Here is a 27,977-nt window from a genome sequence, read left to right as displayed (position 1 = left end):
AGTGTCTGGTCTTGCCTTAGCTTGAGGGAATGGGCACATGCCCGCAGAAGAAAGGTCTGATATGTGACCTCGCCATTGGGAGACCCATATGTGCAAGATCAGAAGGCCCAGTGAATTGAGACACTGAGCTGTGGTTGGCCTCATGCATTTGTCCAGCATGGATATCAGGCCCTGGATCTTCTGGATCTTCTGTCTAGATCTTTGTCACTGAAGGGTCTACCTCCACTCCCAGGTAAAGTCTGTTTGTCTAGGGAATCAGGGAGTTTTTTCCTGATGTTACTGCAAAGCCATATGCTTAAGAACATAAGACTGGCAATACTGGGTAAGATCAAAGGTCCATCTAGCCTCGTATCCTGTCTTCCAACAGTGGCCAATACCATGTGCCCCAGAGGAAATGAACAGAACAGGTAACCATCAAGTGATCCAAGTGATTGCTTGGAAATCAGGAATCTGGGCTCTGGCACTGTGTGTTGTGGCCTGTGAGCTTTGCCTTGCTGTGACTACTACAGCCACTTAAGACTCTGGGTGCAAAGGGCGGATCATAAGGGAGAGTCTTTGTCATGCAGAGGATTTTGATGGTTTGGAGGAAAATTCATCTAAATTGCCTTGGAAAAAATCTGGAGCAGAAGCTTCCCCTGCCAGGGTAACAGTCCCTTCTTGGATACCCTTGGTGTTGGTAGTAACCAGTAGATTGCTGTGCTGGCTTTGATAATGAGGATTGATACTTCTTTTCTGTCTTAGCTACTAATTTCTCTAATGTTTTCCCCAACAGCTGTAAGTTTGCATGCACCATTTAGAATGAGCAATGACTGTTCCTGGGTGTAACATGACATCCATGCAGCCACCAATTTAGAATCCATTGCTGGTCACAAATCACATCAATTGTTTGCCCAAGACAGGACCTGAGACATCTTACTCCAAGCAAGGATCATGCCCCTAGAAGATGAGCCTCTTGTTTACCATGAAGTAGGTTTTCCTACTAAATGTATGAAAAAAATTTGGTCTGGACAGTTATAGGTGAAGCTTTCACATTGCTGTGCAGTTTGTCATCACTCCTATGGTATAAGGGTCTTGGAATGAAATCCGCTTCTGAAGGTGTGACCTATGTCTGCTGCACCAACCATAGGCTCCCCAAATTTATGGATTTTCTTTGTTTCTACCTACCTAAATATTTTAGTTTAACATTTGGTTTAATGAGGTGTCCTCATTGGAAAGAGAAAACATGTATCACAATAATGCTTGAAAGGAAAGATATTTTATTACTAAGTTCCTTGCCGGCCATCATGGAACAGTTTGCAGGTTTTTTGTTTTATTTGTTGCATGTGTGGTACGTTCCCCCCTGGCTGTTTACAAGATGGAGGGAGCACACTATTCATCCTGGCCTGGTGACCACACAACGGACGAGAGGTAGCGGTGACGCAGGCTTCACTTGTGAGAAAATTTGCTATCTGTCCCTGGATGCTTGAAAGGCTGCTTGCCTGCTCCCCAGTCTAGATCGAACCCAAGTAAGTGCTGCAGGAGCAACTTAATATCACCTGGATGTTTATTCAGGAAAGCAAGATCATTTAGAAGGTGGGAAGGAATTTCTCATTTACGCCTCTGTAATCCCATGAAGATGCAGCTCCATGGGTAGTGGAATCCTCAGGTGTGTCTATACTGGTCAGGGCCTTCCTGAAGTGCTCAAGGCTTTCATGTGGATTCAGCCTGTGGAGCAGGGAGGGGTGGAGAGAGAGCCCTTTCCCAGGCAGAGCAAGGGTTTATGTCTGATGATCAGAAGGCAAAACTCCCATTCTGAAGCTGCCTCAAATCTGAGCCCCATTCCCTGGCACAGCGAGGGTCTTTGGTTGAAAGCCAGACAGACACAATTTCCATTAGGCTGCAGGCTGAGGCAGGGCTGCACGGGGGGCACAGGCTTCTTTGCATTCCTGGCCATTCTGCGGGGTGGGGAGCACTCTGTCTACATTGTGAGCCAGGGGTGTGATTCCCTTGCTTATGTACATATATCCGTGCTAGCTCTCATTGAGCACCTGCAAGTGTAAGCAGCAGTGTAGCTCAGTAGCATGGGCAGTGGCAGTACAGGCAGAGCTGAGCTATGCTGAGTACATACCCTCTGATTTCAGGTGGGTTGGTTCTCAGCGGGGCTCAGCTGTGCCATGTTACTGAGCTACACTGCTGCTTACATGCATGCTAACTTGAGTATGTGTCAGAGGCAGATTACAGTCTTGTGGGGCCCTGGGCCAGAGCAAGTTGGGGCCCTCCCCATCCCTTCTGCCTGCAGCCCACTCTGTCCCCACCCAACGCTCCTCCCAGGGAGCAAGATCAGGGCACAAGGGATTCTTACGCCCACCCCGCACTCCTGTCCGGGGGAACAGGGTCAGGGCGCGGGGGCAGGAGTGCTAGGCAGGCAGGAGAAGCCCCCACGCCCTGACCCTGATCCCCGACAGGAGTGCCAGGCAGGCAGGTGGAGTGGGGCAAGCCGCCACACCCCGACCCCACTCCCCAGCAGGAGTGCTGGGCAGAGTGGATCAGCACTCATGGACATCAATTTTTCCAGGGCCCTCCATTTGGCTGGGGCCCACGGGCAGTTTTCCCAGTGGCTAATTTGCCACTGGTATGAAGCACATCCCTAGCTTATAGTGCAGGCATAGTCTGTGAGGGAGATAACCCCCAGCACACACTCCCTCAGTGGGAGAAGGCAAAGGAGAAGGAATCTAGCCCCTGATTTTCACCCTACTTTTTCAGTGAAAAAAAGCTGCCTTAAGAAGGAAACACTTGCTTTTGCTTTTGGGGGGACCCAGATTCTCTGGGTTTTGCAGAACTTAACTCAGAGGATCACAAGAATCCTCTGGTTCACGGTGTGCAGCAGAAGAGTTGTGTAGGTGCTATGCTTCTTTCCACTTGGGGGGGGGGGAGGGAGAGAGAGAGGGAAACAATAGACCAGAAAGGGTCTAATCTTTATGCTTCTTTATGCCCCAGGACTTACCTTCTGGGTCAGCTGAGGGAAGGTCTCCTTGTCCTCCAAACCTCCCTCCTAGTTCTGCTTCGCTCTCCTAGTGGGGGTTTTCTGTGGTGGAATCAAGACTAACTGGTGGGAAGGCACCAATATTCCTGTCCGCTCAGAGTCCCATGTCCTAGCAGAGATAGGGGTGGGTGTTTGGGGGCAGATTGGGCATTTTTTACTTTCTGCTTGGCCTGAGAAAGGTGCTTCACATTTAGAGCACTATTTGGATTTTATCCGTTGCTTGCACAGCTGCTCTGCATGCCTGGAAGGGGGCGGAGGAGCTCGGCAGGGAGATGCTGCAGTGGAGGCTCTGGGTGGCTATGACCACTGTGCTGCTCAGATCCCAGACCAGGAGGAGGTGAGGAGACTTGAAAGCAAATGAAAATGCTTTAACTGACCCCAAAATGGCTAAAAATAACAAATCTAAAAGAAAAGGATGGGAGTGAGTGAACCACCATTTATTTGCTGCCACGGAGGCAGAACATCTGGGAGCAAACAGGAGAAGGGGGTGTGGTTAGCACTGGCTGTGCTTCAGCTTTGAACTACCTCCAGAAACTGCAGACAGGAGGGGAATAGCGCATATGTAACTGAGTTGACGCAGACAATGGGCTGCAGAATGTCTGTTGGCAATATAGGGGAACCCGGGTCAGGAAAGAATAAGTAAATGACCGCAGCCTCAAAATGAAGAAATAAATGATTTAGTTGGGGATTGGTCCTGCTTTGAGCAAAGGGTTGGACTAGATGACCTCCTGAGGTCCCTTCCAACCCTGATATTCTATGATTCTATGAATAAAAGTGAACACTGCCCTGTCAAGGTTCTATCAACAATAACAGCAGAGCTTGAACCATTAATAATGTATATCTGCAGTGGATTCTGCTTGGGGTTTCAGCTGAAATTGGTAGTAAAAAAGAAGTGATATTTAAGACAGTTTTACTGAAAAGTACAATGCCTGACTGACATTTACTTGTGAATGAACACACACATCCTTGTCTTGCGGAGACCAATGTGGGAGAATCATATGCATCTAGTATTTCAGTGGCAGCTGGAAAATAGTGTTTGCATACTCTGAGCAGTTCACTGTCCACTTATTGTATCTAAATTGTACCAAATCCTCCTAACAGTAACAAATAGCTACTATATATTCCAAATAAATTGTTATATATGATACATTCCTTTTGATTACATATTCAAAATAAACTATAATATTAGTTTAAAAGTGTACAACTTGTCATTGTACAGAAATTTGCATGGAATAAAATAAGGAATTTCTGAGAGCATCAGAGATTTCACATATGGTTATTACTTAATATTTGTACAGTGCATAAGTGTGTACAGTGACTGACTGACAGAAGAGAAGTGTACCTTCCCCAAAGAGCTTACAACCTCTGTCCTCATCTGAAAGTTGAACTTTTCCCTTCATACTCTGGTGTATACCCACCACTCCCAGTTAATGTCCTTTGGGTAACAACAGCCCAAATAAGGTAGAGCAAAGTGAAAGACAGGATTAAGGACTTTGATTCTCTCTGAATGGTCAGAAACAGAACTGGCCAAACACAGAGTAAGAGTGAGGTTCTGACTGATGCCTCTGATTCTGCCCCAGCCAGAATTTCTCCTTAGGGGTCCAGCCAAAATTGAAACCCCCTACTCAGACCTCTCCAGCGGGCCTGAGGGAGCCCAAGGCTGAACCTTACTCTAAGATAAATATAACATTTGATGAAAAAAGGGAAGAGAGGCAACATAAAAGCAGAATATGTAAGAGAATCCATCTTGCATTGCCTGACTATTGTGTTCCCTAGCAGACTGATAGGACAACTTTCATTTAAAGAAACAGTATACAAAAAACAGAATTATTGATACATACACCTCAGATTAATATATAATAACTCTGATTACCATGCCTGGGAGAAAGAGAGAATTCCTTGTGTAATCAGTTTTGTATGCAAAAACAGTAGTATTTGATGATGGTTAGTAATTAAAAGTAAAAAAAAAGAAGAGCATTTTCTTGAACAGCAACAAATTTGGAGCACTTGAGAATGAACTGCATTCAAAACACTGGGAGCAGAACTGAAAAAAAAAATGCACCCTACAATATTGACATAGCTGGGAGGAGGTGACAAGGCTTGGTAGGGCATACATGGAAGAAGGAGAGAATAGAGCTGGAGATGCAGATCTGAGAGTCTTCAATTTGAAGACATGAGAGAGAATGAGCCCAACCAAGGGGAAGCATAGACAGAGAAAAGGGAGGATTTATCAAATATTCCTAGAAGATACCTCTAGAAAAGTGGGAAGGAAAAAGAACCGCTTGCCAATGCCTGGTTGCAGGTACGATTGGCTAGGTAGGAAAAGAAGGAAGAGAAGGAAGAGTCCCACAAGTCTATGGAGGAAAGAACCTTAAGATGGAGGGGGAGACTCACTATGTTAAGGGTAACAGAAATATCAAGGAGAATGAGCCTGGAGAAGATGCCCTTAAATTTAGCAAGGAAGAGGTTGTAGGTTACTTTGAAAATAGCAGTTTTGATGACATCACTAGAATAGTTTTTTGATGGTACATTACAATAAAATTCAGTTATAAGCTGCCAATTTTTTAACTACAGGCTACAGCAAGAACTTCCCTGTAATACCTGTAAATAAGGGATGCATGTGCAAGCAGATAGGAAGTGTGAAGGATCAGGGGATTTACTCTTTTGTTTTTCTAAGTTACACAGGAAGGAGGAAACATCAGATGCCAAACAAATGTACATTAGGGCATCAGCTGGAAATATTTAGACTTTGCTGTTAAAAAAACATGCTGAGTATATTAATACTACTGGAGAGTGTTGAACTTCTGTACCCTAAACAAGGGAGGGGTTGGCCAAAGTTCCTGGTGGGAAGGACAAGACAGTCCAGTGCTATCCAGCCATGGGGAAAAAAATTATTTACTGCAATCTAGACAATTAGAAAGTCCAATACCATCTAGGTTCACAAAAGACACTGCTGAAATATATCATATCCGGTAGATTAACATTATGCAGAAAAAGGGCACACTCCATTAAAATAAGGGAAGTCACCTGAACTCTCTCAAGCAGAAACTTAGTAAGAGGCTCCTGGAGCCCCAGTAAGATCTACACCCTAACACTGCTAACACTTTAAATTTTTGAAACAAAATAAAAGACACAAATGGTAAGACAACAATTTTTAAAGCCCCCCAACTCAATTTACCCTATAGACAAAATAAATATTAACATGTCCAGACATGTTTAGTCTTTGGTTATAATGATGAATGTTTACTTAGTTTGACTAACATGTTACAGTACACAATAGGTACAAATGTCACACACAAAAATGTTCTGATACCCAAAATCATTGTGATACCTTTACAAGTTGGGATTGTTCCACTCCATGTGCCATTGGTAGTACAGGTGCGAATTATGGAGCTGTTCAATTCCATTGTATAGCCGGGTTGGCATATATAGGTAACATTTTGTCCAACAACATAATCATCACCATATCTCAAGCCATTAGCTGGTATACCTGGGTCTCCACAACTGATTACTGCAAGTAAGGAGTTGAAGAACAGAAGGTAAATTATTAATGTGACTGTGTATCTGTGAGGAGAAAAAGCACATAGTCAAATTAATGATTTATTGCCAAAATATAGCAAATGTTTATTTTCAGCTACATTAGGTAAACATATATATCACTTAATTCATCTACCTAACACAGTACGTGGATACTTACTGCAGCTACATTTTAGGAAAAAATGAGTACACCTGTTCAAAAGTGAAAAAAATGGACTGTACTATTTTAATCACTTAAATGTCAGGATTAGAAAATGGTAGTTGGAAAACAAAGACACTAAAAAGAAGTAGGCATATGAGGATAAGCAGATTTTTTGCCAAGGACCACACAGTGTGAAAGTCACTCATCTGGATCTCCTTAAAGATTGTACAGAAATTTCCCAAATTAAGAAGTTAATGACTACAATGAGAGGGGAAAAAAAAAAACAAAAGTTTTACCTCTGGCAATAAGGGACCTGCAACAGATTGAGGAAGAGTATCCATCCTCCTGTTCCATGAAAATCAGAAAAAAAGTTTCCCTGATCCAGAACTTTGCAAATAAACACTTAATGAGAATGCCAATTTACCACTGACAAAGAGAAAGTAGAGACTGAAAGAATGGGACCAGCTTGTTACGTATTTCTTGCACAGAAAATAAAACCAGGACACAATCATCCTTACAAATAACATATATGTCTTAAAAACAACCACCCAGAAATCAAATGCTTCCCAACCAGCTCCAAATTAAGGAACAGGGAGGGAAGAACATAAAGAAACAGTTGGTGGGAAGATTGACACAGCAGAGCAGTTGGATAGCCTCTGTGCTGTTGAGGAGGATGAAACTCTTGAGGAAGGAGAACATCAAACTGGAGTGGAGGGAAACAATCCCATATTTGGGACCATCCTTCCAGATGATGTCATGGTATCCTCTTGCAATGAGAATACCTCTCCATGGGAGGGAATCCCAGTTTCTAGGAAAAGACAGATAATAGTAATGGAGGATTTAATCATTAGAAATACAGAGAGCTGGGCTTGTGATGATAAAGAGAACCACATGGTGAATTCCCTGCTGGGTGCAAAGGCTATGGATCTCTCAAGCCATCTAGACAGGCTTATGTGTAGTGCTAGGGAGAAGTTGGTGGTTGTGATACATACAGATGACCTAGGGAAAGATAGGAGAGAGGTCCTGGAAGTCAAATTTAGGCTACTGGAAACTGAAGTCCAGAACTTCCATGGTAGCATTCTCTGAAATGATCCCAGCTCCCCGGGCAGGGCCAGTTAGACAGGGAGAACTGCAGGGTCTCAATGCACAGATGAGATGATGGTGTAGGGAGGAGGGGTTTAACTTTATTAGGAACTAGGAAACCTTTTGGGAAAGGAAGAGCCTATTCAGGAAGGATAGGCTCCACCTAAACCAAAATGGAACCAGATTGCTGACATGTAAAATTAAAAGGTTGTAGAGGAGTTTTAAACTAAGGGCTGGGGGAAAGCCAACAGGTACAGAAAAGCACATGGTTCAGACACAGACATCCCTTAGGGGATGATGTACTAACCGGGATTCTCTATATCCTAGTAAGGAGGAGAGGATGGAAGATCATGAAGTACAGGTAAGAACTGAAGAGAAATAGCCAAATGAAAGAATCCCATTCAATTACATCACATACTGGCAGAGAACTAAAAAGTGACAAATTTTATAAGTGCTTGCATACAAATTCTAGCAGTCTAAATACTAAGGTGGAAGAACTTGAGAGCCTGGTATTAAATGAGGATATAGTAGACATCACAGAAACTTGGTGGAATGATGATAATCAATGGGACACGATAATACCAAGATACAAAATATACAGGAATAAAAGACTAGGTCATGTTGGTGGGTAAGTAGCACTATATGTGAAAGAAAGCATCATATTCAGTAAAATCTTAAATGAATCAAACTGTACCATAAAATCTTTATGGATAGAAATTCCATGCTTGAATAATAAGAATATAGCATTAGGAATATACTACTGACCACCTGAGCAGAATGGTGATTGTGAAATGCTCCAGGAGATTAGAGCATAAATATAGAAAATGCAGTAATAATGGGGGATTTTAATTGTCCCCATATTAACTGGGTACATGTCACCTCAGGATAGGGTGCAGAGAAAGTTTCTTGACACTACAAATGATTGCTTCTTGGAGCAGCTAGTCCTGGAACCCACAAAGGGAGAGGCAATTCTTGATTTAGTCCTAAATGGAGCACAGGATCTGGTCCAGGAGGTGAATATAGCTGAACCACTTAGTAATAGTGACCATAATATAATTAAATGTAATATACTTGGGGGGGTAGGAGGAAAGAAACACCAAAGAAGTCAACCACAGTAGCATTTAAATTCAACTGTACAAAAATGAGGATGCAAGTAAAATGGAAATTAAAAGGTAGAGTCACAAAAGTGAAATGCATGCAAGCTGCATTGAAACGTTTTAAAAACATTGTAATAGATGCTCATATTAAACGTATACACCCTAAATAAAAACAAAACTAGTACGAGGACCTAAAAAGTGCCATCATGGCTAAACAACGTAAAAGAAGTAGTTATAGGCAAAAAGACATCCTTTAAAAATGGGAAGCTAAATCCTACTGCGGAAAATAGAAAGGAGAATAAACTTTAGCAAGTCAAGTCAAGTGGAAAAGTATAACTGAGCAGACCAAAAAAGAATTAGAAGAGCAACTAGCCAAAGACTCAAAAAACTAACAGCAAAACAACAACAAACCCTACATCAGAAGCTGGAAGCCTGCCAAACAATCAGTGGGGCAATTGGAAGATCGAGGGAGAATTAATGGAAAGAGAAAGCGAAATGAAATCTTTGCATTGGTCTTCACTGCAGAGGATGAAAGGGAGATTCCCACAGCTGAGCCATTCTTTTTAGCTGACAAATCTGGGGAACTGTCCTGGATTTTGGTGTCAGTAAAGGAGGTTTTGGAACAAATTGAGAAATTAAACAATAATAAGTCACCAGAACCAGATGGTATTCACTCAATAATTCTGAAGAAACTCAAATATGAAACTGAGAAACTACTAACTGTGGTATGTAACCTATCATTTAAATCATCTTCTGTACCAGATGACTGGAGGAGTTTTTTTTTTAAAGGCTCCAGAGGTGATACTTCAAGTTCAAGTTGCACTTGAAGTCCACTTCAAGTTGCAGTGGGGGAGGTTTAGATTGGATATTAGGAAAAAACTTTTTCACTAAGAGGGTGGTGAAACACTGGAATGAGTTACCTAGGGAGGTGGTAGAATCTCCTTCCTTAGAGGTTTTTAAGGTCAGGCTTGACAAAGCCCTGGCTGGGATGATTTAACTGGGAATTGGTCCTGCTTTGAGCAGGGGGTTGGACTAGATGACCTTCTGGGGTCCCTTCCAACCCTGATATTCTATGATTCTATGATTCTATGATACTAGCAATTACAGGCTAGTAAGCCTAACGTATAGATGAACAAGATTTGTTGGGGAAGAGTCAACATGTTGTTTGTAAAGGGAAATCACACCTCACCAATCTATTAGTATTCTTTGAGGGGGTCAACAAACATGCACAGGATGATCAAGTGTATATAGTGTACTTGGACTTTCAGAAAGCCTTTGTCAAGGTCCCTCACCAAAGTCTCTTTAGCAAAGTAAGAAGTCATGGGATAAGACTGAAGGTCCTTTTCTTGGATTAGCAACTGGTTAAAAGACAGGAAACAAAAGGTAGGAATAAATAGTCAGTTTTCAGGATGGAGAAAGGTAAACAGTGGTGTCTTTCAGGAATCTGTACTGGGACGAGTGCTGTTCAAAATACTCATGAATGATCTGGAAAAAGGGATAAACAGGGAAGTGGCAAAATTTGAAAATTCTACAAAATTACTCAAGATAGTTAAGTGAAAAGAAGACTGTGAAGAGTTACAAAGGGATCTCACTAAACTGGGTGACTAGGCAACAAAACAGCATATGAAATTCATGTTGATGAATGCAAAGTAATACACATTGGAAAACATAATCCCAACTATACATATAAAATAAGGGGATCTAAATTAGCTGTTACCATTCAAGAAAGAGATCTTGGAGTCATTGTGGATAGTTATCCAAAAACATCTGCTAATAGAATGTTAAACCATTAGGAAAAGGATAGATAATAAGAAAATATAATAATGCCACTATATAAATCCATGGTACTCCCACACCATGAATACTGCATTCAGTTCTGGTTGCCCCATGTCAAAAAAGATATATTGGGATTGGAAAAGGTACTGAGAAGGGCAACAAAAATGATTAAGGGTAAGGAATGCCTTCTGTATGAGGAGATATTAAAAAGACTGGGACTTTTCAGCTTGGAGAAGAGACAACTAAGAGAGGATATGATAGAGGACTATAAAATCATGAATGGCATGGAGAAAGAGATTAAGAAAGTCTTATTTACCGCTTCACAAAACACAAGAACCAGGGGTCATCCAGGAAATTAATAGGCAGCAGGTTTAAAACAAACAAAAGGAAATACTTCTTCACAGAACACACAGTGAACCCATAGAACTCTTTGCCAAGGGATGTTGTGAAGGCTAAAACTATAACAGGGTTCAAAAAAGAATGAGAAAAGTTCATGGAAAATAGGTCCATCAACGGCTATTACCTAAGACAGTCAGAGATACAATGCCATGCTGTGGGTGTCCCTAGCTTCTGATTGTCAGAAGCTGGGAGGGGACAACAGGGAATGGCTCACTCGATCATTGCCTGATCCATTCATTCCCTCTAAAGAACCTGGCATTGGCCATTGTCAGCAGACAGGATATTGAGCTAGATTGACCATTGCTCTGACACTTTCGGGTGATTCTTATAACTCAAAACACTGGACTGGGACCCAAGGAAATGATAAATACCATGCCCCTTAGACCAAATGTCTGAAAAAGACTCCGCTGAGAGAAGCCAGAGGACTATGAGATACCACCTCTTCCTAAAGGGATGAGGAATTTGTGTTAGTAGAATCTTAACATACCGCTAATCTTGAGGTCTGGAAAACCTAAAGAAGATCAAAGTAGAAAAAACAAATAAATGTATTGGCCAAAAATAGGCATATCTGCTATAACCTGAGAAGGGAGCAATGTGGTACCCTCTACTTTGGATCCCGATGGACTAGTTTCCAATTATGCTTGGTTTAGAGTTTACATAGCCCAGTCCACTATCAGACATGTGTGACTGTCTCTGAGACCACTAAACTGAAGCAAAAGTCTTCAGTGGCTGATTTTATGGCCAATCACCTGTTGACAGGGGAGTTGACAATGAGCATTCACAAGGATTTGGACACATCCACAGGCGAGAGTCTGACAAAGAATGAGGACCAAGGAGAAACCCCTCATTCAAGAAAAAGAAGAAATAGGGATAAATATGCTCATCCTAGTGTAGAGGAGATTGCAGGTTTCAGGACCAGATCAGGAAGTGGGGGGAGGATGGAGGGGGCCGAGAGTCAGAGCTACAGGAATGGAAGAAGCAGCTGAGAAAGTCTCACTAAACTCAAAGGTTCTGCTGACTCACAGTTGTAAGAATGAGGACTCTCATCAGACAGAGACTGGCTGCAAGCCCTGCAGACCCTACATATGACCGTGACTTAGAGGTCTTAAGTTTTCATGGACTACCTTGAGTCTTTGGTGGATCACATCCCCCATTTCCATCAGCAGAGGCATAGCTCTCAGAGTGGGCCAAAGCACATCCATACACTCTTGGCGAATAACCATCTCGGATTGTTGCTAACTATGGAAAAGGGCACTGGTGTCCCACAGACAGAGGTGACAGTTACTGGTATGTACCAATAACCATGATGATTGCACCTCATGTCTTTCCCAGTGAAGAATGGAACTACAAGGGAAAGGAGAGGAAAGAAAAAAGAAGCAGAGAAGGACAACCATAGATAGGACTGTGGCCTTCCTGATCTCACTGAGTGTGCTGGGACCAGTTAGTTCCTTAGCCACTGTGCTTAGGTCTTCAGTAAGTGGCTAACCACCTCAAACTGTGTGATGGGAGGGAGTCCACTTCCAGTACAGCAGCCAGATAAGTCTTTTAGCTATTTAATGCAGAGGAGAGAGATGGAGAAGAAAGTATTGCTATGTCACAAGCAGCATTCTACAAAAAAGGAGAGTCCCTTGAGGAAGTTTTGTAGCTGTTTGTATGGGATCCAATAATTCATAAATGTTCTCCTACAGGACTGATTTGGGGTGAATAAGCTCATGGTAGGAGGTGACAATGCAGGATGTTAGCACTTCCAGAGCTCCTTTGAAAGTGATATGCAGACATTGAGTCTCAGCTGCTGTAAACTGGCATACCTCCACTAAGTCAATCTGGGGACAGAACAAAATGGGAATATTCTGTTCTGGGCACACTGCATTGCCTGCAGCAGATTTTGCTAGAAGATATCTGGCTAGAGGGGCTCTTCCACTCAGAGTCTGAAATGTTTTCCAGATACTCAAAAAAAGAAAAGTTCCCTTTACACATATTCCTTCTAATAGAGAACATGCATTCCTAGCTCGATCTGCACTTTGGAAAATTGTTCTAGTATCAACATCTGACAGATTTAAATGATGAGTTAACATCATCCAAACTGGCCACAGTGCCTGAGATACAAGACAGAAGGACTTTTCCTGTTGTCAAGGAAGACTCTGAACAGGATTCTGAGATATGAGATATAAAGCCTGTTCCTTTTCAGAGAATCCAGGAAAGAGGAGATCACTGGGCTTCACTGCTATCCTGGGGACCACTGGAGGATAGAGAGGGACTGTTTTGTGCGTGACACAGCAGAGTCTCTCTGGAGGGGTTGACTAGATCTATCTTTCCCAGGCTGAGAGACCCATGTAATGGAACTGACCTTGTGTACAATTAGTATGCAGCAATGTCCACTTCAAACAGTTCTTTCAAGGAGGCTGGAACATGTTGGAGGAAGAGAGGTGAGAAACAAAATGGTCAGATGAACTCCTCTCTAGGGAGATTTCCCAAGGTATTAAGTGTTATCACAGCCAGGAATGGCAGAGCTGTGTTAGGAGTGACTGATATCGCCGGAAGGGATGGATGATTTGATGGCTTAGCAGCAGATTCATAACTGCTAGGTGGATCCTCTCCAGCCAGAGTCTGGGTGGATGTCCTACAAGCTCTACCTTCATCAAAGCTCTCTTGAATGAAAATCCTCCCTCTCTTCTGATCATGGATAAACTGAGCACTTGCCTCACTAATGGACAGACAACTTTTGGTGAGAAACCAACTTCAACTCATCCACTCACAGCATAAGAGACTCTCCCTGGTCATACTGAATTTTTTAAGGAAAACTCAGATCCCTGTTTTGAATTGTTTTGAATGCAGCAATAGCAAAGTTTGACTGTTGATGTCTGGGTTGGCAACTTTTAGAGGTATAGGGAGGACAATTTGAGAAAGGCGAAATGGGAAAAGGAGGATACGGGGAGGACAGCTGCTGAACTCAAGGGTCTGTAACCTTTCCTCAGAGAAGAGCTGCACAGAACTGCTCACAGAGGCAGAAAGAATGGGGCTGTAATGCAGTTCTAGCACTTACAAATAGGTGCCAAAAATCAGTTTCAGTTCCTTTGAGGTCTTATTGGTGAGGTTAGCCTATCAGTCATGACTTCCAAGGAGAGGATTTTCTCTCTCTGTGTGTGAGTGAGAGAGAGAGAGAATGAGAAATTGCTGAAAAGTGCTTAATAGGCAGCAGATTTAAAACAAACAAAAGCAAGTATTTTTTTCACACAACTCACAGTCAACCTGTGGAACTCCTTGCCAGAGGATGTTGTGAAGGCCAAGACCATAACAGGATTCAAAAAAGAACTAGATAAGTTCATGGAGAATAGAACCATCAATGGCTACTAGCTAGTATGGATAGGGATGGTGTCCCTAGCCTCTGTTTGCCAGAAGCTGGGAATGGGCAATGGGATGGATCACTTGATAATTACCTGTTCCGTTCATTCTCTCTGGGGCAACTCACATTGGCCACTGTTGGAAGACAGGATACTGGGCTAGATTGACCTTTGGTCTGACCCAGTATGGCTGTTCTTATGTTCTAAAAGGTCAAGCACAGGCCAGTGTGGAGTGAAGTTAAATGAAACAATCTGAAGCATGTTTGGTTTTGTTATCTGAACCTATAGTACTAAAACAATATGCCACACATTCAGGGAAAACAAACAAGTTTTTCATGAACTCCTATATTGTCTTGCAAGAACTGTCAAATGCTGCAGTTTCTTTTCTGAAACTGTGGTCAGTTAATACATTGTAGATACCCACTGATAACTCCATTAAAATAAAGTGATGTCACAAGTACTGTATGTATAATCTTCGAAGGTCACGCAATAACACTTGAACACTACAACAGAAACACTTGAAAAGTTATAGATTGCAATCACTGAGCAGGAAATATAGTATAAGAAGTTACAGAAGTTTTCAAATGTCAAATAAAAATTTGAAATGCACACCACAAACATATTATGCAACCACTTAGAATACTTATAAATAATAAACAAAATGGCAGCTAAAACAATCAAAGTTATAAGAAAAAAACACTATTCCACAGTTTGCTTTTTTTTTTTTTGTAAAAACTATGAACCATATAGACAAGGATTAAAAAGGCGAATGCATTTGTGAGTGAAAATGAGTTTTTTCATGGCAAAGCAAGTAGCGATTGTATTTTATTCCTGTTTTACAAAGGAAACATGCTCAGCAAGTGACCAGCACATTATCATATGAGCAGATGCATCACACAAAACATACACAAAACCGAACACTAACACCACAAAATCTGAACACAAGAAAATACTTTTTACCGTTAGAGGAAAGTTTAAGTGGGCAGAATATATGAATGTACAAGTGCCTTTAAATGTAATACTAGTCAGTATGTTTTAACTCATCTTTCTTCAAACATTTTATTCTTCATATTACACTTACATAATATTTTCATGGTTGAACGTACTTTATGTAAATTACCAAGAGTTTATGAAGTGTTGTGAGGGAACAGATGGCAGTTAATACCTAAATTCTGTATTACTGTATTTACAAGAATGAAGAATTTAATTAAAAAGACTAAACAATATCTGATGGGCCATAGTTATGGTTAAACATGAAGACTATTCATTGAAGATTAATCTTACTTGTGCAATTTGGCAAAGATCCAGACCATGTTCCATTGGCAGTACATTGTCTTACAGAAGATCCAGAAAGTATGTATCCTTCCATACAGGAATAAATTACCGAATTAGAAAATGTTGTGCCATCTATACGAAATACTTTCCCATTAGCAGTTGTTCCTGGATTACCACACTGCACAGCTATAAAATAAAATGTTAAATGTATAAGATGTTAAAATGTTAAATTATCAATCAGGTAATGCTCCTTCTGCCAGCATGTTTAAGGGATAGAAGTCTTTGGTAAAGCTGAAGATTTAGCTTTCAAATCCTGTTGACGACATGTGATGACGATGGTTTATTACAATTGTATATACCATAATTTATTTTTATCTTTTTCCTTGGAGAAAAATACACAGGAAATTACACTTAAAAATCTTATGGTAAAATAAAGTTATTTAGGTTGCAAAATCAAGCACAGGAAAGCTAGAAAATGCCAGATTTACGGTTGCCCCTAAAACCTCAATTCGGTCCACTTGTGGGTATGCATTATGATACCATTTTTAATTACATTATCACAAACTATTTTTTCCACAGGACTGTGCCTCGTTCAATGCACAGGATGGAGGCTGAAATGAAGAATTAACATTGCACAAGCAACTATAAATCTAGAATTTCCGAACTTTGAAGTACATGGCTTTTCACCTAAATACCATTCTTTAATAAATATAATATAATATAATATAATATAATATAATATAATATAATATAATATAATATAATACAATATAATACAATATAATATAAGCAAAGTTAAGACAACAGCAGTCTTTATTCCATATACATACCTCCAAGAGGATTTCTAAGATAAATTAATAAGAAAGCATCTTAGATATCTTGAAATGTAAAATAATATGATGGCAATCCAGTTTGATAGTAGAAAAGGTCAAAATACAAAGGAAGAAAGCTCAGTTTGGGTGATTATGTCCCCCTACAGATTATAAGATATTTATTTATTTATTATTACTTTGTATCAGAGTTACATCTGTTCATCAAGAAGAATATTAAAAGTGGGTTTGACCACACCACACCTAAAGCTGGCATTGTCCAGAAGGAAGGCAGCACTGCTTTATGATGCGGTGGGAGAGGGAAAAAGGTCAGAAAATGCTGGGGGAATGCTTTAATGCTAGCAATGAACTCAAGTAGATGCTGCTGGTGCTACGAAGCCGTGGCATATGTGGTTCTTGGCGGTGGCATGGAAATCCTTGGCTCTGAGCACATGGCTGTGCTATGAAGAGGTTTGTAAAGAGTTCTTCCAATTTCAGGACCCGGAATGCTGGTCACCGATATGGCCCATCAAGAAGGGAAGGGTGCTGTGGTACATGGTGTTTGCAACCCATCTGCGTGAGTTCTCGATGATCCTTGCATAGTGCAAGGGGCAACCGAGTTCATTTGGAAGGATGGGGGTTCACCTATCAGACTTGGGGGTGACCTGTTTTTTGGCTGCTGTACAAGAGACCATTGAAAAGTGTCTGGGAACCCAACTGGGTTTGTGGAGAAGGCAGCCCAGCTAATTACTGGTGCCTCCTTGTGGCGGATATCCAGTGCAGGTACTCCATAGGGAAGGCATCCAGTTACCAGATAAATGGCCTGGTAAAGGACTTAAAAAGGAGGTGCTGGTTAAAGGAACAGAATATTAACCAGTTTGGGGTGCCTATGGTTGGAACGGCAGGGAGCCAATACCCTTTCTTATAGCCCACCTTAACCCTCCTCCTAGGGGGGTGGATAGTAAGGACCTGGTTGGAAAAAGAGGGGAACTGGTGGAAGCCCCCCAGGTAATTACGGAATAAACAGGGGGTTACCTGCACGATACAATGTTATCTGCCAGGTAGTCCCAGACATCTAATAATAAAGTTGCGGCCTGATTAAATCCATAACAAGTGTGCTCTGTCCTTCTTTGGTTATAGCCAGACAATGTTAATTAAGCTGTCTCCTTCAAAATAAGATGGCTATCTCTTAAAGACAGAACAATCCATAATAATAAAGTGGATAATAAGAGAAAAGAGGCTTTTAAATTTTCTTCTGCTATTCAGGAAGCTTTTTTCTCAAACAGGGTCTGTTGGGAATTACTTCTTATGTGTGAAATCAAGATGACTGAAGTACCATAAATGATTCTCCATAAATATCTGGTTAGGTCTTGTTTTTATGGTAATACATCTTGCTCCACAATTCTAGAGTGATTCGTTTTAAGTAACTCAAATTGGGTTTTTCATTTTCTAATAGTGAGAAACATATATTAATCAGTAAACAAAATTTATAGTTTAATCATTTATGACATATTATATGTAGTATAATGAAATTCTAAAAATAATTGAATTTCTCCTTCCACTGGTATTCATATTTACAATAGCTGTAACTAGGAATGAAGCAACCAGGAAAGCATTTGTCAAAGGAAAAAAACAATATTAAAAAAGTGAGGTCTACAGGGCTTACCTATTTTTTCCTCCTAGGAAAAAAATATGTAGTTGGTACAAACTGGTAGAAGGAGGATGGGAGAGAGAAAGTAATGGTTGTCTCAAAAGGCTATGAATTTATCATCTCTAGTTATTGATTTGAACTGTACCCAGGTGACCAAAAACCATTATTATCTTATAGCTGTTTCAGTCTCTGTGTGAAAAGATTTGTGGGCTCGAGTCAGTACCCACTGGACAAGTATCTGCGTCACAAGAACTATGACATACAATTGGCATTGTGGTCAGCATTTACAGCAGAAATGGCATGATTGCCTGGCTGGTGGGAAGAAGAGGGCAATGCTTTCTGGCTTGGGGGAGGAGGAGAAATGTAAGACTGCTGGAAGAGCAGTCAGCTCAATGCTAGATGTTGTCCCTCCAGAGCAAAGTAGAGGTTATAAAGGTACACTTGTAAGCAGATATGGAGAAGACTACTCTTCCACTGCCTGTACTCTATCTATCCTGTGGCTAAATCAAGCAGTTTAACCTCCAGGGATTTCACTCTGGCAACCTTTCACTGACATTACATTCATTTTAAGGATATATACATAAAATATATTTTCCTTTTGTGATTTACCTTTACACTCTGGCTGTCTTCCTGTCCAGGTTCCATTTCCCAAACATGTTCTTTCTTCTGATCCATGAAGGATATAACCAATCTCGCAGTTGAAACGTACAGTACTTTTAATTTTAAAATCACTGTCTTCTCTAGAACCATGGCCTGGGATTCCTGGATCCCCACAAGAACCAGCAGCGTCACCTAGAATTTATAAAACAAAGATTTTCACATGACTATAACATTTGATACACTACACTACTATATCAGTACTGTAGGACTATTTTACAGCTACTGACTTGAACTATAAGGCCCAGATTTTTAAAGGTATTTGGGCATTGCTTCCCATTGTTTCCCTTTTGAAAATTAGATTGAGCTCTTAAATCAGTTAGGAATTGCAACACTGAGCAAAGCCAAGCCTAAATACCTTTAAAAATCTGGGTCCAGGCCCTTTACTTGGCTTTTTAAATTATTTGGTAGCTACAAAGATACCTTTGTAACCAAGATTTAAGTGAAGCGTAAACAGCACACAGAAATTATATGTTTCTCAGGTAACTGGCCAAGCTTGTGAAGGCCTTACACTCAAATTGATGGCTTTTCCATGTTTGCATTTATACATGTATGTAATGTGATAACATTTGAATGCTGCATCCAATCAATTCCAAAATTTCCAGGAATGTTCTAGGCATTAATGGCCAGAATCCTACTGATTTGGGGGAAAATCAGAAAAAAACGAAAGAGGGAAAGTAGAGGACAAATGGAGCCCCTGCTACTTTATTAGCACAACCAAAGCTTCAAGTACCTCTGCAATTTTCTGTGGATCAAACAAGTTTATGGCACCAATTAACTCTTTTCTGCACTACAGAACAATACCCCTGCTTATCCTCCAAGAAGAGTTCAACATGTTGACACCTGACTGATTTATCTCCCAGACGGAAAGAATAATGGAGGGGCATATTTGGGGGCTTAAAGTAAAAAGGGGTCAGTGGGCAATAGGGCCACACAGAGCCCCTAGCATAGGAGAGAAGGTGGCAGCTGGAAAATAGGGGACAGACAGAAAATAGGGGAAAATGGGGGGGGGCAGCAGTGGGAAATTGGGTGGAGGGGGTAATAAAGATTCACACAGAGACCTTGCCATGGGGGAGGATTGGGAACCCTAGAATGGGTGGAGGAGGAATAGGGGCACAAAACCCCCAGTGGCAAGGAAATTGGAAGACCCTTTCCATGCTTATTGAATCCTGACATTTCTACCAGGGGGGCAGGTGAAATGAGGTACATAGAGAACTCCTGTCATGGGGGTGGAGAATGGGGGACCTTGGAATGGGAGAAGAGAGGCCACTCAGAGCTCCTGGCCTGGGGAGAAAGGTGGGAATGGGGGAGAAGGATATGGGGCAAACAACTCCTGTCAAAGAGGGAAATTGGTGTACCCTGTTATAGAGGAGGGAATATGGAGGGAAAAGGGAAATGGGGGCACACACAGAGAGACCTTCCAAGAGGCTAGAATGTGAGAACTCTTGAATGGAGAGATGGGGTAATGATGAGGCACAAAGAATTCCTGGTGAGGGGATTCAGAAGCTTAGTATGGGAGGAAGGGAGTGGTCACACAGAGCATCTGATATGTGGGGAAGGGAGAATGGAAGTCCTGAAAGAAAGTGGGAATGGGAGTGCACACAAAACCATTGGCATGTGGGGTGAATGGGGGACCCTAGGTTAGGTAAGTCAGTGGCACGCAGAACTACTGGCAGGGAAGAGACTGGGGGACTTGCAGGAAATCCCTGAAATAGAGGGGGATGAGGGGATGGCATACGAGGAGCTTGTGGGAGGGATGCAAAGACCCCTACTGCGTGCAATAAACTCAGGCTTCCCAAGCTACAAAATGCTTGTCCCCCTAGTTTATACCATTTTATGTTACATTAGGACACACCTGAGCTAAATGGCTAATGATTATGTATTAGGGTTTAGTTCCAGAGTTTGGTGTGAGAGCCACAAAAAAACCCCATGGTTCTTCATTCAGAATGAGATGTTCCAAGGTCACCGACTTACAGATGAATTTCCTGTTCATTCAAGTTTCTTGTAACACATGTTTTCTAATAGTACTGAAGTGCATACTTCCCATTTTAATGTTATCACCGGAGAGGCAACATTGCTGCCATTGTATGTGAGCTTTAGTCAGCATTTTTCTCAACACCAACTATTTGTCATGGTTTTCAGCTACTTCCAGCTGAAAGACAGTACGCTGAATAAAATCTCATTTCAGCTGACATTCTACTTATGTTTTATAAAGTAGATGGTGGGAAAAAGTTAACAGTTTTGCCATTTCTAATATACACAGCGCAAAATAAATGTTTTGCAAACAAATAGTGGCTAAGATTTTTTGAAATAAAAGTCTAAAATCCATATTTAGGACCCTAAATAACTGTCCTGATTGGGGGGGGGGGGGGGGGAGAAGCTCCAAGCAGTTCCCAGTGTAACCACTTGGTGTCTCAGCACTTTTGAAAATCAGATCACTTATTAGGGTTTCTAAATACAGACTTAGGACGATACTTACAAGTTCCTCTTTTTGAAAATCCTGGCCACTGTCCTTTTTGATAGATATCTTTGAAGTATTTTTGGACAAAAGAACAGTTGACTACACAGGTAACCAAGTTTAACACAAAAAATGTAATAACGGGTCAGAGCCTCAGCTGGTATAAATTGGCATTCAATTCTTCAGTGAATTCGGTGGGCCTATACTAACTTACAGCAGCTGAGGTTTTGGCGCAAAGACCTAAAGCACATGGATTTTGTGACATTTTACAAATAATAAAAAGTATAGTCTCTTGCACTAACAAGGATCTAAAGGAAAATCATAATATCATTATTGAGCCGAACTCTGCTTTCATTTACAATGGTTTAAATCTAGAGTAAAAACTTTAACTACAACTAGTGTAAAATGCACTTACCAGAGAGCATCAAATTATGCCTTTATATTAGCAATAAATAGGTAAATACATGCCAGTGCTAAAATGTATTCATAAATGGTGTAAATAATATTCTCTCTCTCTCTAATAACCCATGTAGGTATTTAACTGAACTTAAATATCAGAGTCATAAGGACATGCTGTTATCTGTGGGAAACAGTCAGAACCCAGTGCATTCACATTTTGACCAGTGAATGACAGATCCCTGGCATGTATGGACACAGTGGAGTTTAGGAAAAACTGGGGCATCAGAGGTGGCGGGGGGGGGGGGTAGTGACAGAGAGATAGCCCTTGCCAACCAGCCCCATCAGCACAGCAGGGTGCTGAATGCAAACCAGAACTAGCAGACATATTTTACCTATTTCCTCTTTTCACTAGCAGAAACATCTTTTGAGTTGAGTAGTGAGGGAGAGTCATACGGGAAGCACTGGATTGTTTTGCTTTGTGATTTATACAGAAATGTATAATATATGACCAATGTTTATGCCCTGGCTGGGATGATTTAGTTGGGGATTGGTCCTGCTTTGAGCAGGGGGTTGAACTAGATGACCACCTTAGGTCCTTTCCAACCCTGATAATCTATGATTTTATAATAATAATTTATTATTAGTAGTAGTACTCATTCTAGTCCAGGTAGCTAAGTAAATCCAGGGCTGGTCTGTGGGTTTAACCCATTCAGTATTTTGCATCCCATGTTTATCTTCCTATGCCTGTCACAAACTCAGGAAAAAACAGCAGCACTGGGCATCTCTTAACAGTAGTGCATCTCCAGAAGGCTGGGGTTGGGATCTGTAGGGTTTTTTATTTGTTTGTTTGTTTGTTTATTAGGGACACAGATTCTCTTTTACCTCTAACACACAGTCACAAAAAGAGGTAAAATCTGCTTTAGAGAAAAGTAAAATGATTTCAATGAAGTTAAACAGTATTGAACTGACCCCTCATTTCTGAAAAGTTTCCAACGTGGTAATGTAGTATTATTAGAATGTGATCTTTCTGCCATGTGGGAAAAAATGCACAGAACCCTATCTATTCTCATTCATTGGTGCTTACTAGCATTAGAAAATTTCCTCATTCTTATGAGTGAACGCGCTAGTTGTAGATATGATAGCCAACATGTTCACATTTGGACCTCTAAATTTAGGTATCAAAATCTTTCTAGGGCACCTACATTTATTTATTTAGATTCCCATGACCCCAATCATCAGAGTACTTGAGCAGCCAGATTTTCAAAGATGGTGAATATCCACAACTCCCCAAACCCAAAATACAGTCAAGTCAATGGAGGTTCTGAACACTCAGGATTTCCAAAATTCAAGCCGCTTATTGAGGTGATTAACTTAAGACATCAAGTTTGAACATTTTGGTCACTATGTTTTAGGCATTACACCAAAAGTGCCCTAGTTAAAGTGGTTAGGGTCCTAATTTTGGATACATCCCCTACATTTTCATCTTGTCTATTTAGATTGCAAAACATTCAGGACAGGGAGCGTCTACTACTCTGTATTTGTACAATGCCTAGTACAATGATCCCCATTTTCAACCAGTTCCTAGGCACTACTCCTACTGCTACAACTTTTATTGTGATTGAAGTAAAAAAGGGCTTGGTGCCTTACAAAGGTGTGTCATACCTTTCCCTAATAAATTAATCCCATTATGCGCTCTGATTTGCCATCTTTTTGTTACTAATATACAGACTTAAATCTATTTGTTAAAAAATGTCTAGGAATGATTACCTTGACCTTCCAAGGGAGGTTAATCGCAGTCCAGCTTGATGGAATGTTAGAGTGGACTAGCAAAAAGACCATGTGTTAGTGACTATTTTTATCATAAAATGACAGTGGTAATGGCTCCAATAGTGTTATGTAGACAATAATTATGTTGACCTCCTAATTGCAGGGATTCAACCATGATTTTCTCCGTCTATATGCAGATACTTTCTGCCCCCACATCTGGACCAAATTTTCTGCTGGCATAACTCCACTGATGTTACTAGAGTTACACCAGAACTACACCAGCAGAGAATTTGGCTTTCCATTTTTATTGAAGGTATCCATGGCCAGACAGCTTATTTAAATGCATGGCAGTGACTATGCTGAATGTAACAGTAATTTTGAGTTTCTGTGAGTTCCATAAGAACTCTGCTCTCTCCAGATGACACGTGTGTGATTCCTGAAAGGTATTTGTCAAAAAACATCAGCTGATGTCAGTGGGACAACTCAACTCCTACTAGCTCTGGATCTGAAGCATAATTTAAAATGCAGATGGCCAAGCAACAGACTGCTTCAGGAAACACATGACAAACCTATGTGAATTCCTGCCTATACTAAAAAGTGCTGTGAATCCTCTCACTTTCTGTCTCTTTTTGTATGGCTTTCTAATATGCTCCATGAAACAACCTAGGCACCAGGTCCAAGTCTTTTATTTATTTATTTATGAAACATGGAATTAAAGTTATAGAAAATATTAGTGAGAAATAATGACTTCACATAATTTCAGGTTGCCAGAGCTAGTGGTGTTTTGTTTTCAGATCTAATATAAGTGGGTGACATCATTAAGGTTCTGCCCACTTTATAACAAATCTGAGTTTTGCTCAATGTGACCCACATTTGAATCTCTGCAAATGCAGAAGTATATAAAGGTTTCTCTTATAGAAGTTGGCTTCATTTTTTCCTAGACACTGATTTGACCTTTGAGCTTCCTCACAATATGCGTGAGAGTGAGAGAACATCTTAATTAATTTTTTTTAAAATTGTATATATTTATTCATTTATACTATTTTGAAGTATTTATCTCAATTATCAAATGTAATATCCGCAGAGTTGTGAAAAAACTATCGTTTTATGTTCACTAAAATGTATGTGAATATTTTTACAGTCTAATTCTGTGTGTGTCTGCACCCTACTCTTTGGATATTTTTAAGTTTGGAGTTTTGTTTAAATCCAGAAACTCAAAGACTAATTCTGTTGATTCTGTTCACACACACACACACACACTCACTCTCCTGGTTTAAAAAAAAAACTAGGTTTGGCGAATCCAGTCTGCATTTCAAATTTATAAATAGATTCAAATTCCTTGCTGTTTTTCACAGGATGAGCAGCTCTAATCATATGCAACAGGAACCTGAACCTGCTTCCATTGAAGTCAGTGGCAATACTCCAACTGATTTCTGTGAGAATATACCCTGGGTGAAATTAGGTGAAAAATTATAAAAATGAACAATCACATGTTATGTTGATAAATGAAGATTTATGGAAGAAGAGGAACTGATGGAGCAGGATAACAACATCAACAGGTGCTCTTAACCACATCTACCTGCCGGATGTCTTACGAACAGGCTTAGCCCCTGAGTAAACCCTGACTCACTGAAAATAATAGTTATTTGACTTATCACATCATTACTATGCTGGTTCAGGCAAAGTGAGCAAGCAAGCAATCTGACTTCAGGCATGACATGCCCATTTTCTTTGTGGTCAGGCTCCCTTTTGGATCTTAATAGCAAGATCTTCATCTAAAATTATTATTTTCATTATAATTATTTATCATTTCTATTTTAGTAATACTAGAGATACCAGCTGAAATTAGGGCCCCATTGTGCTAGGTGCTGTACAAATGTATATTAACAGAGTGCCTAAAATTAAGAATTTATAGTCTAAATAGCCAGAGAAATAAAAGGTGGGGACAATGAAATATTATTAAAAAGCCAAAGGCTATTCTGAATTATATCAAATTTGGCCATGAGATTAGGATGGCAGCAGAGTCTAGGATGTCAGACTAGCACATCATTTTCTGTGTAGGCAGAATTCAGGAGAGAATATGGCCCATGGCTTCTTCCTAGTTCCTGAACATTAAAATAGCTATGTTCTTATAATCAAAGCAATATAAATCTGAAAATGCTCCAAGATGAAAATATTGATTGCTGTAACTTATGTGATGGAAGTATGATGTTGCCAAGAGAAAAAATAAACTTGTGTATTTATTGAGAAGTAAAACTTAGCGAAGATGAGAAATGGGCTTGAAGTACAACCCCAGATCTAAAAGCCCCTTAACTCTGTGTATGTCTCAGATATGTTCTTCTCAGTTGGCCTATCTCTAGGTGTACTGGACTAAACCAAAAGCATGGATTGGAGCACTCCTCAGCTTTGGTATGTTCAAAATGAGGATCTCATTTTTTTGTGATTTGGGCCCATTTCCATTCAATATGATTCACTAGTTACCATGCAAAACCAAAACAACCTCATCCCATGCTCGAAATGAGTTAGAGCGCTTGAGGTACAGAAAGGGCAGATGCAATACATATTTTAGACTTAACTTGAGGGCTGTGAGATCAAATCATGAGTCACTTTTCAAGTTATATAAAATTGAAACCATTATCTTGAGGAAATAACGGTGCAGGAGGTCATCCTCTGGAAACCAATATTCTTATCAGCAATGTGCATACAATAAAAATATACATGTTCAAAGCCAAATGGTCACTTATCCCGTCCCATTGAGCATGTCATTTCCCTTCATATTAAATGTTATTAATAGAGTTCAGTTTTCCTACTGGATTGGCTTGTAAAAATAATTTTACTTATTTTTATGGCACTGCTACCAACTGCATATTTTTGATGGATATTTTTAATATTTTATTTGTTTTTCAAATAATAAAACAAGCAAACAGACTTCCACCAAAACCTATGGAAGTTTAAAATGTTTTCAAGAGCATGTTCACATACTTCAAAAGCAGTACCTGAGCAATGAGGCAGAGATCCACTCCAATGTCCATTTAATTGACATGTGCGAGATGATTGGCCTAATAGTGATCGCCTTCCTGTGCAAGTATAATGAACAGTAGACCCAAATGTATACTTCTCTCCAGACAGGACTGCATTAGGAGGAATGCCAGGATGGCCACAGTCAATCACTACAATACATAATTATTGAAGATAAAAAAATATTATAATCACCGATCAAACGTCTTACATTTACCATTAGAATTCCCATATTTTATACATACATCTTTTGAAGCTGGATTCTTTAATGTCAATTTATTAAATATGAATGATATATCAAGAATCAAATCCTGACAGATGCTGTGAAACAGATGTCTCTTGAAGGGTCATGTGTACATTACCCCAAAATAATGATAATATGCTTCTAACATTTCTGCTGAGATGAGCCCTAAGGTCCAGGCATTAGATGTATGTATATATATAAAAAATACACCAGATGCCTGGACCTTAGGGCTGGTCTCTGCATAACTATATCCATATATCCATTCACAGTAGAACTATTCTACTTTGGGTGCAGAGGGAGGCTATATGTAGGGGTCACTGCTAGCTCCCATTTTATAAATGCATATACATGTGGCTCAAATCCACTGATCTTAAATCATTGCTCATGATACTCCCATACAGCTCTTTCTAGGGGCTAGAATTATGGGCAAAACCTTTTGCTTGATTTCCTGATGTGTTTATGGGGAGCAGGAATTGGGTCCCAATATTTTGAAATATAAAGACCATATTTTGCCTTTAAGGCTATGGCCTGTCTTAGGGGCAAGGCGGAGTCCCAAGGGTAGCTTGTGAAACAATTATGCCTGAGCTAGGTACAATTCCTTTGTAAACTCTCAGTGCACCTGGGAATTGAAAACACTTGGACCATCCTTTAACAGCTCCACGTTTTCCACCTCCTTTCCCCACCCTACTTTCTTTGGAGTAATGTGTCTCCCTGGGAGCTAGGGATCAGGGCTTTGGAAAAGCCAAATTACACATAAGCAGTGTTCCTTTCAGGCTGAATTAGCTTTTTATTAAGATCGACTCAGAAGCTTTTATCCTTACACCTTTAGGGTGTGTGCTGCATGGACTGCAGACAGTGTTACCTGACCAATGTTCAACTTCATATACAACACTGGTGAGAAAAGAAGATGTAAGCTGATATTATGTAATTACACTGAAGACAGCAAAGAGAGAATTCCATAATAAGTGATGCTGATTACTTTTTTCTTTTACTTGTCTCTTAAACACACCTATAACAAAATCTTGTGAGAAGCATTTGTAGAAATTGGTCAAAAATAGTATTTTACAAAGTTCTGCATTTTAAATCCTGGTAAAGCCATTGAAATTGTTTCAGCAATCTAATATCTATTATAAAGTTTTATAAAAGTTATAAAGTTATCATGTTTAGCCCAACAGGCATCTATTTTATAAGAATAAAATAAAGAGAAAAAAGGCCTTATGCACTACTATGTAGAAAAGCAGACACATGGATTATGTATGTCAAGGAAACAACGGTTTGCCCTGCAGTGCTGAAAAGAAATAA

At 40.3% G+C, this 27,977-nt stretch overlaps 1 protein-coding gene across 2 annotated transcripts in view; it reads right to left on the bottom strand.

Moving 5' to 3' along the window:
• Nucleotides 1-27,977, bottom strand: part of CSMD3 (CUB and Sushi multiple domains 3) — a 1,215,628-nt gene that overhangs the window by 57,754 nt on the left and 1,129,897 nt on the right. For both annotated transcript variants that reach the window (XM_073330296.2, XM_073330291.2), the window contains 4 exons: nt 26,410-26,583; nt 18,742-18,924; nt 15,682-15,858; nt 6,354-6,533 (listed from right to left, as the gene is read on the bottom strand). In XM_073330296.2, the coding sequence (XP_073186397.1) occupies nt 6,354-6,533; nt 15,682-15,858; nt 18,742-18,924; nt 26,410-26,583 (714 nt within the window). The remainder of the gene's footprint in view (nt 1-6,353; nt 6,534-15,681; nt 15,859-18,741; nt 18,925-26,409; nt 26,584-27,977) is intronic.

Source organism: Lepidochelys kempii, chromosome 2 (assembly GCF_965140285.1).
Source record: "Lepidochelys kempii isolate rLepKem1 chromosome 2, rLepKem1.hap1, whole genome shotgun sequence".
NCBI lineage: Eukaryota > Metazoa > Chordata > Testudines > Cheloniidae > Lepidochelys > Lepidochelys kempii.
This window is presented reverse-complemented; position numbering and strand designations above follow the sequence as displayed.